Source organism: Neofelis nebulosa, chromosome 6 (genome assembly GCF_028018385.1).
Source record: "Neofelis nebulosa isolate mNeoNeb1 chromosome 6, mNeoNeb1.pri, whole genome shotgun sequence".
NCBI classification, from domain to species: Eukaryota; Metazoa; Chordata; class Mammalia; order Carnivora; family Felidae; genus Neofelis; species Neofelis nebulosa.
The window spans coordinates 83,532,484-83,545,527 of record NC_080787.1 but is presented as its reverse complement, the minus strand read 5'-3'; the positions used below and the strand labels follow the sequence as shown (position 1 = coordinate 83,545,527).

Genomic DNA, 13,044 nt, shown 5'->3' with positions numbered 1-13,044 from the left:
TTCTGATTTTGATCATTCATTCCTACAGCAGAGGCTCTTCCACCCACTGACAAACTGGTTGGGGAAGATAGGAGTGGGGGGACTCAGGGACCTGCCTCCTTAATCCAGTCTGGCAAATGACCCCTCTCTTCTCCACCTGTGGGACCACAGAACCTGCAACATGCTCCCTTCCTCTTCTTCCTTCTACACTTTCAGAGGAACCTCATGCCATTGACTTCAGGTCTTGTTATCTATTAATATGATCACTGCCCCACCCTGCTGTAATGTGTGGGGGTGAGGGTGCAGAGTTTGGAGGCTGACAAAGCAGAAAGACAACCCTCCTCCCCAGTGGTTGATGGGGGGGTGGATGAGTGTTCTGGTAGGAAAAGAACAGGACACGGTGGGGTCCGGCAACCTCAATTAGGGGGTTGGGGAAATCCTTCTAGAAGAAAGGTGGGGTTTAAGTTGAGACTCTGATCAATTTGACTAGTTTGAGTAGTAATACCTCATTGTGTTTCAAATGGAGTTATGTCTATTTTGTGTGTCTGTGATTTATTTCCTCTTTTTTGAAATGTTTGTTTGAAGTCTCGGCTGTTTTTGTATTGGGTTGTCTGACTTTTTCTTAATGGGACTCTTAAGAATTATTTATATATTCTGCATGCGAGCTTTTTGCCAGTGGTGGTTTTTGATAAATAGGAGTTCTTGATTTCTTCAGTGAAAAATTTTTTATTGGATTGTAACATATATACAGAAAAGTACACAGATCATAAGCGTACAGCTTAGCAAATTATCTAAAAGTGAACATTTTCTTGTAATGAGCATCTAGATCAAGAAACAGTATTTCCAGAAGTCTCCTCTCCCTATAATTATCCTTCCACCATGGGCAACCATTATCCTGACTTCTAATGCCAAATATTCGTTTTGCCAGATAATCTTAATTTCAGTGTAAATCTATTGATCTTTTCTTATGGTTAGTGTTTTTGTGTCTCGTTAAGTATATTGCTATCCTGAGATAAGAATATATTCCCCTTGATTACCTTCTGGAGCTTTGTTGTTTTGCTTTTCACATCTGGATCTATAATCCACTTGGAGTTATTTTGCATATTGCATGATTTGCATATGTATTTCCAATTGTCCCCGCATTGGTTATTAAAGATATATTCCTTCTCCAATCACCTGCAGTGATATCTTTATAATAAATTAATGTTCTCAGGCGCCTGCGTGGCTCAGTCAGTTGAGCATGCAATTCTTGATTTCGGCTCAGATCATGATCTCACGGTCATGAGACTGAGCCCTGTTTCAGACTCTGCACTGAGTGTGGAGCCTGCTTGAGATTCTTTCTCTCTCCCTCTGCCTCTCTCCCCCACTTGCGCTCTCTTTCTCTCTCTCTCAAAAACAAAAATAATAAGTCAATGTCCTCAAATGTGTATTTCTACTTCTGGACTCTCCATTCTGTTCCATTTTGTCAACTGGTTCATTTTTATGCCAATTCTTTACTTCCTCTTTACTGTGGTTCTGTAATAAATCAGGATACCTGCTGAAGCACATCCTCCCACCCTGTTTTTCTTCAAGAAAGGCTGCTTTGAATTTCCTGATAAGCATTTTGTCAAGTTCCATAGGAAAATCTAATGAGATCTAGATTAGAATTGCATTGAGTCTGTAGATCAATATGGGATAATTAATATTTTTACAATATTGAAACTTCCAACCCAGGACCATGATCTATTTTTCCATGTACTTATGTCTTTTAATTTCTCTCTATTGTATCTCATTGTTTACTTCATAGAGGACATTCAGATATTTTGCTAGATTTTTCTCTAGGTACTTATTCCTAGGTATTTTTGATGCAATTGTTAAAGGCACTTTTGCAAATTTCCTTTTCTAACTTTGACTTTTGTATATTGACTCTGTATTCAACATCCTTATTAAAGTCTCTTATTAATTCTAATAACTTATCTGCTAATTTAAAAAATTATATGTCGGGGCGCCTGGGTGGCGCAGTCGGTTAAGCGTCCGACTTCAGCCAGGTCACGATCTCGCGGTCTGTGAGTTCGAGCCCCGCGTCGGGCTCTGGGCTGATGGCTCGGAGCCTGGAGCCTGTTTCCGATTCTGTGTCTCCCTCTCTCTCTGACCCTCCCCCGTTCATGCTCTCTCTCTGTCCCCCCCCAAAAAAAAAAAAAAAAGTTGAAAAAAAAAGAAAAAAAAATTATATGTCTAATCTTATACAAATAATGGCAATTTTGTTTCTGTTTTTTCCAGTCCTCATAACTTTTTCTCATTTCTTGCCTTTTTGTGCTGTCTAGTCCTTTCCATACAATATTGAATAGAAGTGGCATTTATATTCTCATCCCATTCTCAATATTAAAGGAAAACTTACAACACTTTACCATTAAATATGATATTTATTGTAGCTATTTTTTGGTAGTTATCTCTTTTCAGATTCAGGAAGTTCCCTTCTATTCCTATGTTTAAAAAAATCATAAATGGGCACTGACTTTGGCAAAGGCTTTTTCTGTTAATATGAAGGATTATATTGATTGATTCTATTTTTGTAGTTTACAGTTTTAAGAAGAATTTCCAAATCTTAATTTTTTAATCTATTTCACTTAGTATACTAAGATATTTTTTAATTGTATTTTTTTAGAGTTTATTTATTTTTAAGAGAGAGAAAGAGAGTGAGAGAGAGTGAGAGAGAGAGAGAGAGAGAGAGAGAGAGAGAGTGGGGGAGGGACGGGGAGAGAGAGGGAGACACAGAATCTGAAACAGACTCCAGGCTCTGAGCTGTCAGCATAGAGCCTGATGCAGGGCTTGAACTCAGGAATGGCAAGGTCATGACCTAGGCCAAAGTTGGATGTTTAAACAACTGAGCCACCCAGGTGCCCCCACACTAAGATATTTTAAAGTTGATGTGATTTCAATATCTAAATCCCCTTGTTCCTATTCTCTATTTTTTTCTGCTGGTTATTGTGTATGTCTTATTGTGTGCCTGGTTATTTTTATTATGAACTATATATTATATTTATGATATTTTTAATAGATATAATTGAAGATAACACCTGGGATGGTGTTATCTTCCTCCAGAGTGGATTTCTGTTTATTTATACCAGGTGCCTGGCAGCACGAATACTCTGTGCTGCCTGAGGCCACTACCACTCCAGATAACTTCAACCTACTGACAGAGTAGGGACTGATGTGATTTGAAGCTGAGCTACATATCCCGCAAGGGCCTATCTACCTTCACTGCTAAGGTATACTTTTGGGGATCCTAAGGTGGAGCAGCCTGCTTGGTGGGCCCTGGATTCTAATCCCGGCCCCAAAGCTTCCTGAAACCATCAAAAGCATCCTTCAGCTTCTCAGTTGCCTTCCTCAGCTAGCAGATGCCCCCAGGAGAAGTGGATCCAAACATTGAACATCCCTCCTTGGGACTCTGGTTCCCTCTCACATCCTCATCTAGGTTTATTTTGTTAGTATCAAAGTCTTCAGAAATTTTTATATTTGGTCCAGCTTTTTAGTTTTCAGTAGAAATGTTAGTGTGAATTATTTAGCTTGCTAGTATTCAACGTTGGAAGACTTTGATTGATTTTCCAGTGTGAAAACAACCTTTCATTCCTGGAATAAACCTGATGTAGAAGTGATTTATCTTTTTTTTTTTTTTTAATATATAGCTGGATGTGATCTGTTACTATATTGTTTAGGAGCTTTGATTCTATGTTCACGAGTGACACTGACTGGTAATTTTGCTATCTAGTGCAGTCCTTGTTCTGACTTCATAAAATAACTTGACATCTTTTCACATGGATTTTGATTTTCTAAATATTCTTTTTATATTTTCTGGAAGAGTTTATGTAAGATTGGTGCTCTTTCCTCCTAAAACTTTGCTAGAATTTGTTGGTGAAGGCATCTGGACCTATCATTTTCTTTGTGGGAAAATTTAAAGACTCCGTTTTTAAAATAGTTAAAGGACTTTTCAGGTTTTTGTATTTCTCTTTTTATCAGTGTTGGTCGGTATATTGTATATTCTTGGGGATTAGATAATTTCATTATTTATTTATTTATTTATTTATTTATTTATTTAATGTTAGTTACTTACCTGTCTGTCTGTTTTTGGAGGGAGGAAGGGCAGAGGGAGATGGGGAGAGAGAATCTTAAGCAGGCTCCTTGTCCAGCTTGGAGCTTGATGCAATGCAGGGCTCAATCTCATGACCATGAGATCATGACCTGAGCTAAAATCAAGAATCAAGAGTTGGACACTTAACTGACTGGGCCTCCCAGGAGTCCCTCATCTAAATTTTAAAAGTTATTGGCAAAAAGTTGCTCAGAATAACTTCTTTAATTTTTTTCATGTTTGTAGCATATACAATGATGCCTTTTTCATTCCTGATAGTGGCTATTTTTGCTTTCCTTTTTGCAAGACCAATCTTTTTAGAATTTTATCAGTTTTACCAGTCCTTTCAAAGAATCAATATTTGGCTTTTAACAGTATCCTTTCAATTGTGTGTTTGTTTTCTATTTCAATACTTCCTGTTTTTACTTTTATTATTTCCTTTTATCTACTTAAATTGCTTTTCTTTTCCTAAGTTTTAAAGATGGATGCTTAAAAAAATAAATAAATAAAGATGGATGCTTAGCTCATTGAATTTAAGCATTTCTTCTTTTCTAAGATGGTAGTTAAAGTTATACATTTTCCTGTAAAAAACACTTAGCTTGCATTCCATGAGTTTTGATGTGTAGTCCTTTTAATCATTTTGTTAAAATTTTCATTATGATGTCTGCACTGACCCATCAGTTTTTCCAGAAGTATATTGCTTAATTTTCAAATGTATGGAGATCTTCTAGCTATATTTTTGTTATTAATTTCTAGCGTTCATTGAGTTCATAGTTTATATAAATTCTAACCCTTTAAAAGTTGTCAGAATTGCTCTTTGGCACTGTATATAGTAAATTTTTGTAAGTGTTCACTGAGTGCTTCAAATTAATGTTTATTATATAGTTTTTGCATTCATTGTCCTATATATGTCCATTATGCCAAGTTTGCTAAATGTTTTCATCTTATGTGCTCTTACTGGGATGTTTTTGGTCTACCTGTTTTATAAATTCTGAGAGAGATGTATTAAAATCTCCCACTATAAATGTAAATTTTTCTGTTTCTCCTTCAATTATGTCTACTTTTGTTTTTGCATTCTGAAGTTGTATCAGTAAATGCACACAAATTTATATGTATATTTTGTTGGTGAATTGAGTCATTTATTATTACTAAATGCGCCTCTTTATTTATCTCTTTGTCTACTTTATTGATATAATATAGCTACACTCATTTTCTTTTGGTTAGTATTTGAATGTTTTATCTTTTGCATTTCATGTTCTACTTTTCTGTATCTTATATTTTCAGTGTGTCTCTTTAAATAGCATAAAGTTGGGTTTTGTTTCTTGATCCCATCCGACAAACTTTAGCATTTCTGAATTCTAAAGTTGGACAATGTTTGTTTGTTCAATGGAGCATTTAGTCCATTTTTATTTATGAATAATTTATACGTTGGCTTTAAAACTATCATCCTACTATGTCTTTTTTATTGTCCAACCAATTCTACGTTCTTTCTTTTTCCTTTCTGTTTTTTTGTGGATTGATTACTTTTGGTTATTCCTATTTTGGCTTTCCTATTTTAGTTTTGAACATGCGTACTCTTACTATTTGTCAGTGGCTTCCCAGAAAACAACAGGAACTCTTGGCTTATCATACTAGTATGTTAATTAGCCACTTTTACTGTTCTCCTAGACAATGCAAAGACCTCATCACTTTTACTCCATTTATTCCCTTTCTCACTTAAATGTTATTTTTGCTTGCATTTCTGTTTAGCTTTTTCATTTCCACAATACGTTATTAATATTGTCTTATGGGGCACCTGGGTGGCTCAGTTGGTTAAGCATTCAATTTCGGCTCAGGTCATGATCTCAAGGTTTACTAGTTCAGGCCCTGCCTTGGGCTCTGTGATGACAGCTCAGAGCCTGGAGTCTGCTTCGAATTCTATGTCTCCCTCTCTCTCTGTCCCTGCCTCGTTCATGCTCTGTCTGTCTCTCTCTCAAAAATAAATAAACATTAAAAATTTTTTAAATAAAATTCAAAATAAAATAAAGTATTGTCTTACATAGTCAGTGTTTACTTAGAATTGTGCATATATTTACCATTTTTGTTGTTCTTTATTCATTTTTGCATCCCCAGCTTTCCCTCTGGGATCAAATTCCTTCAGCTTGAAAAACCTCTTCATTTAGGGCAGGACACATGTTGGCAAATTCTCTGTTTTAGTTTGTCTGAAAATTCTGTCTCATATTTATTCTTGGAGTCAGTGGGGAAGAAATGACATATATTTTAATTTCAAAAATGGATAAATTCCTAAGTGTGCTTTTTAGGACCATGTGAGGAGAAATGATAGGAAGGCTAAGAACTGAGAAAATGCTTGACTACACAGGTATCTACCTTATACTGCCTTGCATTTGTCACTTCATTGGCTATACTGCATGAAATCCCACTGGTGACTTCTATTTAGCTTACCAGATCCCTCTCTTAAAGCAGCAAAATCCGTAGCAGTGTGAAGAGGCCAAAGCATGAATGCCTACTTAGTTTAACTAGGCTTTTCTGTCTCCTTATGGGACCCAGGCTTACTCAAAACATAAAATTGTTCACGGAAGGAGGAGAAAATCCAGTATTTGGAAGAATTCTCCCAAAATCATGTTAGGAAGGGTCACAAAATAGACAGTTCAGGAGAGCCTGGAAACATTAGCCCTACTAGTGCACGTCAAAGGCAAAGGTCAACTCCATTGCACTCAGACCAAGGAGGGCAAAGCTGTTGGTTCTGTTCAAACTTGAGATGTGAGTCCCTAGGAATATAGCTTTAGAGCCTCCTGAACACACAGATTGTTTACCTCCAATGACCCAGGTCTCCTGAGAACTTGACCTGCACTCCCACGTGGGCAGTACCTCCGGAGCACTGATGTCATCCTCACAGGCATTATCACATTTCTCTTAGGGCAGCTGTGGAGAGCAGGGCAGGCCCTGAGAACAGAGAGACACAGTAACAGGCTCCAAGCAAGCTGATATATTTTATCTTGAAAATGTCCTTTGCCAAAACCAGCTCCTATTCATACACCGTGCCCATTATCTGAAAACCGGGCCACTGGGAAGTAGGTTCAAAGAGGGCGATGGCTATATTGTTTCTTTCCTTTGGCTCTTGGAATGACCTGATGTTGCAGATCCCATGGCACTTTAGAGAAAGGGAGAGGGGGAAAGGAGAGCTGGTCAAGTACAGCACACATCCATGAGAGGCAGTGGTGCCAGGGTTAAGAGCTCAGACTCTGGTCTGTTTTAACATCTCTGGCAACAAAGGTCCAGAGGATGAAAGAATTAACCAGCCCCACTTCCCCGATGACAATGCTGGGGGCACATAGCCCCACGAAAGGGAGCAGGGTCTGGGTACTAGGAGAGGACCCTGGCCAGGCTGCCCGCAGACTCTCCCTCATGTTGCAAGCCCCCTGGGGGAGAAAGGCAGACCAGTCAGACCTAGGAGGGAGCCTCCTCCCCACACTGAACATTGTACTCTGGCACCTTCAAAGCACCCTGGGAGCCTAGAATAAAAAGGGAACACAGCTGTTAGAGCAGGGACGTCTCACGGGCCCTGACCTAAGCTCTCAGTTGAAAAATACGAGAAAATAAAAAGATCATCTTACCCCCTAATTTATCCGAGAGGGAAAAAGTAAAAATAAAAAATAAAGCATTGTATTCATTTACTTTCATGTTTCAGAACATAGGAAATACCGATTAAATTCCACTAGTAATAAATAAAATTCTTCCATTCTATTAGACTCGGTCAAAAAACGAATCTTCAATGGTGGGATTGCAAGTATTAGCAGGTGTACGGGGGACATTTGTGGGAGTTGGTGAGCCCATCCAATGCTCTAGGCTACCTCCATGAGGACCCTTGGCCCCCCAGTTTGGGCTAGAACTGAGGACTGAGCCTTCTGGTTCCTACTCCATGTCAGAGTCTCCCACCCTTTTTCCCAGCCCATGACCAAAGTCTTGGTGCCTTCCAGACCTTCCAGACCCTCTGGTCCCTCCCAGACCTTAGGTCTCTTCCTAAGACCCAGACTCCTCCAGCCACCCTAAGGTTCTCCCTGCTCAGACCACAGTGGGTCAGCGTGCCCTCGTTCTGCACCCCCTGGCCAGGGTTCACAGGCTCCAGGTGCCACCGGGCTGGCCTCATGCCCTCTGTCCACCTGCCACCTGACTCTCAGAGATGTTTTTTTTGTCTATAACTATAATAGCATGTGTTAATATGCTTGATAAACACAAATTTTTGGCTTTCTCCATTCTAGATTTAAAAAATATATTAAAATCTGGGGCGCCTGGGTGGCTCAGTCAGTTAAGCATCCGACTTCGGCTCAGGTCGTGATCTCACTGTTTGTGAGTTCGAGCCCCGCATCGGGCTCTGCCCCTGGAGCCTGCTTCAGATTCTGTGTCTCCTTCTTTCTCTGCCCCTTCCCCACTCATGCTCTGTCTCTCTCTCTCTCTCAAAAATAAACAAATGTAAAAAAAGTTTTTTAAAAATCTTAAAATCTAAGAAACATTTTATGGAAGTATAACATACACACACAAAGTACACAGATTAAAGTGGGCAACCCACTAAGTTGTCATAAAGTGAGTGTAACCATCATCCAGCCCAAGACATAGAACAGGAAGCCACAGATAAACCCACCGCTAAACATGGTTTTGGAAATCTTGCCACAGGCCAGGTGGAATTGAGTGTCAAGCCCTTGTGCTATGTATTCTCCTACTTCTCATCTGACACGACCTGAAAGGGTTTAAAAATCTTGTACAGTTATGTCTTTTGCAGCGATCTGACTGCATAGAGATCTTGTCTCACAGCAGACTGAAGATTTCGAGAGGGCAGGATCCCAGGTATCTGTTAGGTCCTCTGTAGGTAGAGTTTGAATAATCGAACAAATCTAGCCCTGGGCATGCAGGTGTCCCAAGCCCAAATCAGAGGCCATTAGGCACTATCTGTCCTCTATAGATGTCACAGGAGGACAATTGACCAGGGTCCCTATTCAGGCACTAGAGCATTATTCCCTTGACCCTACAGAGATAACCCTGGGATGTAGGAAGTAGTAATCCAGTTCATCAGTTCACCCAACAAGCATGGGTTAAACATTCTCTTTGGCCCAGGAAAGGCAACATAGAGCAGACACAGTCCCTGCCCTCAGGAAGAAAGCTGAGGCACCCAACATGTCAGGAAGTAGCAAGAAAAAACCCCTCATAGAATTCGAGCCACTGCCTCACCCCTGCTCCAGTCAGGCTACCCCCAGGAAGGGGGTTGGGGTTGCTGACCCAGTGGTAGATAGAAATGTACCTTCACCAGATGTCTTTGCTCTTCTGCAGGCCCTGCTATCCCGGTGGGTGTGGACGTGCAGGTGGAGAGCCTGGATAGCATCTCGGAAGTGGACATGGTACTCAGGGCCCTTGGTGGGGCAGCCTCTGGTGTGGAGTCCTGGGGTTAAGGTTCTGTGAGCACCCGTGGCTGGTGGGGCTGCATGGGTGCAGGCTGTCCCTTGGTTGGTGGAGCAGGGGCCGCAGGGAATAAAACGGGGACTCACTCAGTTGGCTCAAGTGCACTGAAGCCTAGAGCAGAGATTCTCAACTTGATGGGTAAAAGTAACTTGGGGAGTTGGTTAAATGCACATTCCTGGACCCTACCCTAGACTTCCTGAACCAGAGTTTCTGGGAGTGGGACCCAGCACATTATATTTTGAACACGCTCCTCAAGTGATGTGACTGGTGAGATGAACCACACGTGGAGGAGCACGGGAGGTGGACATTTTCAGACAGAAATTCTGCAGTTTCTGCTCTCCAGTGCCTGCCTTGAGCATTGCTCCCCTACGCATTCCTTGGCAGGGTCCACCGAGGCCAGGTGGTGAGGGAGGGCTCTTTGGAGAAGCCTCGTTTCAGCTAAGACTTGAAGGGTAAGAAGTAGACAGTGCGGGGAGCGCCAGAGCAAGAGCAGGAAAAAGGCCCCTGAGGCAGAAGAAACAGGTTTACAAACATAACCTAAAACAGTGCAGCACAAAAGGAGGAAGAGGTGGGAGTAGAGGACTGGGCAGGTAGGGTTCTCCCTTCCATGGGTGACCCTGCAGGACAGCCAGAAGATGTACAGGTGTGCTGGTAAAGTAGAAGTTTGTGGGCACTATGCTCTGAGACCACCACCACTAGGTGTCTTTCCATCCTTGCTCCCAGAAGAGGATGTTTGGGGGCACTTATTTACTTATTTGCACTTATAACTTAGCACTCGCATCTTCTGGCTGCGGCAGAAGGGTCAGAGTCTTGGTCAAGGCATCAACTATGCAGGCAAGGAGACACTGTTTGGCAGAATGAGCTTTGAGGATGAAATTATAGCAGATATGCAGCTGTCCAACCCTTCATCCATTCATTCCTATGTCCCCCACTTTTCCATCCTGCAAATATCTATTGAGCGCCTACTATGTGCCCTGCCAGACACTGAGTTAGGGCTTAGGGATTCAATGGTGGGCAGGACACACTTCTGCCTTCAAAGATTCTACAAGACCAATGATAGAAACTCTCTTAAACGGTTTCTATCATTGACTGTACAGGTTTCTCCAAGTGTGCGCTAACTTGAAACTGAATGCTTAGCCAATAGGTAAGGAGCCCTGTGTGCACAAGTCGAGGTGAGACAGAGCAGGACTTTGGGGAAATCCCGCCCTGCTGGCCCCCATGCCAGGCTGTCCGCCTTACAGCTGCGGGTTTCATTTGCAAAGCCTGAAGGATAGGCTGCTCAATTTCCTGGGCTCCAACCTCATGATGCACTATGAACCATTCTCTTTCCTATGGTTTCCTAGCAGCACCATTGTTGCGGCCACTGTCCTACAGGGCTGCAGAACTGTCACCTCCAACTCTGGAAGCTGAGTCTGAGGTGTCTGTTACATTGGTTGATGATGAGTTGGCTGTAAGAAAGGAAGGTTTCTGGGGCGCCTGGGTGGCTCAGTCGGTTAAGTGTCCAACTTCGGCTCAGGTCATGATCTCACGATTCATGGGTTCAAGCCCCGTGTCAGGATCTGTACTGACAGCTCAGAGCCTGGAGCCTGCTTCAGACTCTATGTCTCCTTCTCTCTCTCCCCCTCCCCTGCTCATGCTCTGTCTGCTTCTGTCTCTCAACAATAAATAAATGTTAAAAAAAAATAAAAAGAAATAAAAAGAAAGGAAGCTTTCTAAGCATTTCTGTTTGGTGTCATCTCGGACTCCCATAGGATTTCACCATGACCCTGTACCTGCGGCATTACTGGAAGGATGAGAGGCTGGCTTTTCCCAGCACCAACAACAAGAGCATGACCTTTGATGGCCGGCTGGTAAAGAAGATCTGGGTCCCCGATGTCTTCTTTGTTCATTCCAAAAGGTCATTCACCCATGACACCACCACTGACAACATCATGCTGAGAGTGTTTCCAGATGGGCACGTGCTGTACAGCATGAGGTAAATGCCCATGGGGTCACTGTTTCTTTGTCTAATGCCATTCTACTATATATGATCAGTCTCTTTGGCCCTGAAGAGTTTATTGCTGTCATTAGGCTTGTGGGCTATACAGATGGTCCAAGTCTCCTGACACCTGTTAGAACTTTCTAAAGATGAAATGATCACCCTAGTAGCCAGTGACTTCCCGTCATCTGGGATCTTAAACTCAGGCTAGGAGACTAGTTAGGCTCGAATGAGTTTGGGGAATCAATGCCCTTCTAGATACCTTCCACCCCTGAGAGCCTATGATTCTAGTTTGTTGGTAATAAAGATTAAAAAAGGTAACAATAGGGGTGCCTGGGTGGCTCAATCAGTTAAGCGTCAGACTTAGGGTCAGGTCATAATCTCACAGTCCATGAGTTCCAGCCCTGCGTCGGGCTCTGTGCTGACAGCTGAGAGCCTAGAGCCTGCTTCTGATTTTGTGTCTCCCTCTCTCTCTCTGCCTCTCCCCCGCTCCTGCTCACTCTCTCTCTCTCTCTCTCAAAAATAAATAAACATTTAAAAAAAAAGGTAACAATAGCTACTGTTTATTGAGTGCTATTGCAGATTGACTTGTGGACTAATGAGTGTTACACAGGCTTATTCCACATCTTCTTGGCCTGCTTGTATGCTTCACCAGAATTCAATGCTAATAGCCTTGGGGTGGTGGAGGGTGGGGGGAGGGCATAACCACCCAGGCATCCTTGAGGGAGGCAGCCCGCTGGCTGAGGGCAATGCCCAGAGAAGGGTGCAGATGTGGGTCACTGACGGCCAACACCCTCAGTAGCCGGGACCTGGGCCATGTCTTATGGAAGGACAGAACTCTAAAAGTTAGGGTCCTGCAACTTAGATACTGGGATTTCCAAACTGCTGAAGTAGGCGTGAGGAGGCAGCTGCTCTTGGTCATGCCAATAACTCACTGCATGAGCCAATATGCTCTTTTGGGTTGCCTAGGATTACAGTCACTGCCATGTGCAACATGGACTTCAGCCACTTTCCCCTGGACTCCCAGACCTGTTCTTTGGAGCTGGAAAGCTGTAAGTATCCGTATTCTTAATGACAGATCTTTGCCTTTTTCCCTGTCCAATCCTTGTGCCATTTTAGTAACGTGAGACCACATACTGCCTGCCAGTGTTAAGACCTGTTCTCACCGAAGCTGGTGTAGGATTTCCCTGTTGTTTCAGCCTGCGTCAGAATCAAAGGAGTCAAATTAACTTATTTTCCTCTCCCCAAAGATGCATATACAGATGAAGATCTGATGCTGTATTGGAAGAATGGGGATGAATCCCTGAAAACAGATGAGAAGATCTCCCTGTCTCAGTTTCTGATTCAGAAATTTCACACCACTTCCAGACTGGCCTTCTACAGCAGCACTGGTAGCTAATGTTTGCCATGGTCTAATTCAAATGTGGAAGAAAATACATGAGAATTCTCCAACCTTAAACTTTTCCCTTTCTAATGAAAATGAATTTGCATTATTAAATAACGCATAGTTCTACCAAACATTAGCAGCACT

At 42.1% G+C, this 13,044-nt stretch overlaps 1 protein-coding gene across 3 annotated transcripts in view; it reads left to right on the top strand.

Moving 5' to 3' along the window:
• The window catches only part of GABRR2 (gamma-aminobutyric acid type A receptor subunit rho2), a 41,915-nt gene that overhangs the window by 21,957 nt on the left and 6,914 nt on the right, over window positions 1-13,044 (top strand). For 2 of the 3 annotated variants that reach the window (XM_058734696.1, XM_058734698.1), the window contains 4 exons: window positions 9,407-9,474; window positions 11,287-11,510; window positions 12,483-12,565; window positions 12,764-12,904. In XM_058734696.1, the coding sequence (XP_058590679.1) occupies window positions 9,407-9,474; window positions 11,287-11,510; window positions 12,483-12,565; window positions 12,764-12,904 (516 nt within the window). Of the gene's footprint in view, window positions 1-9,406; window positions 9,506-11,286; window positions 11,511-12,482; window positions 12,566-12,763; window positions 12,905-13,044 lie in introns of all 3 variants that reach the window. The other variant, XM_058734697.1, reaches the window with a different exon arrangement.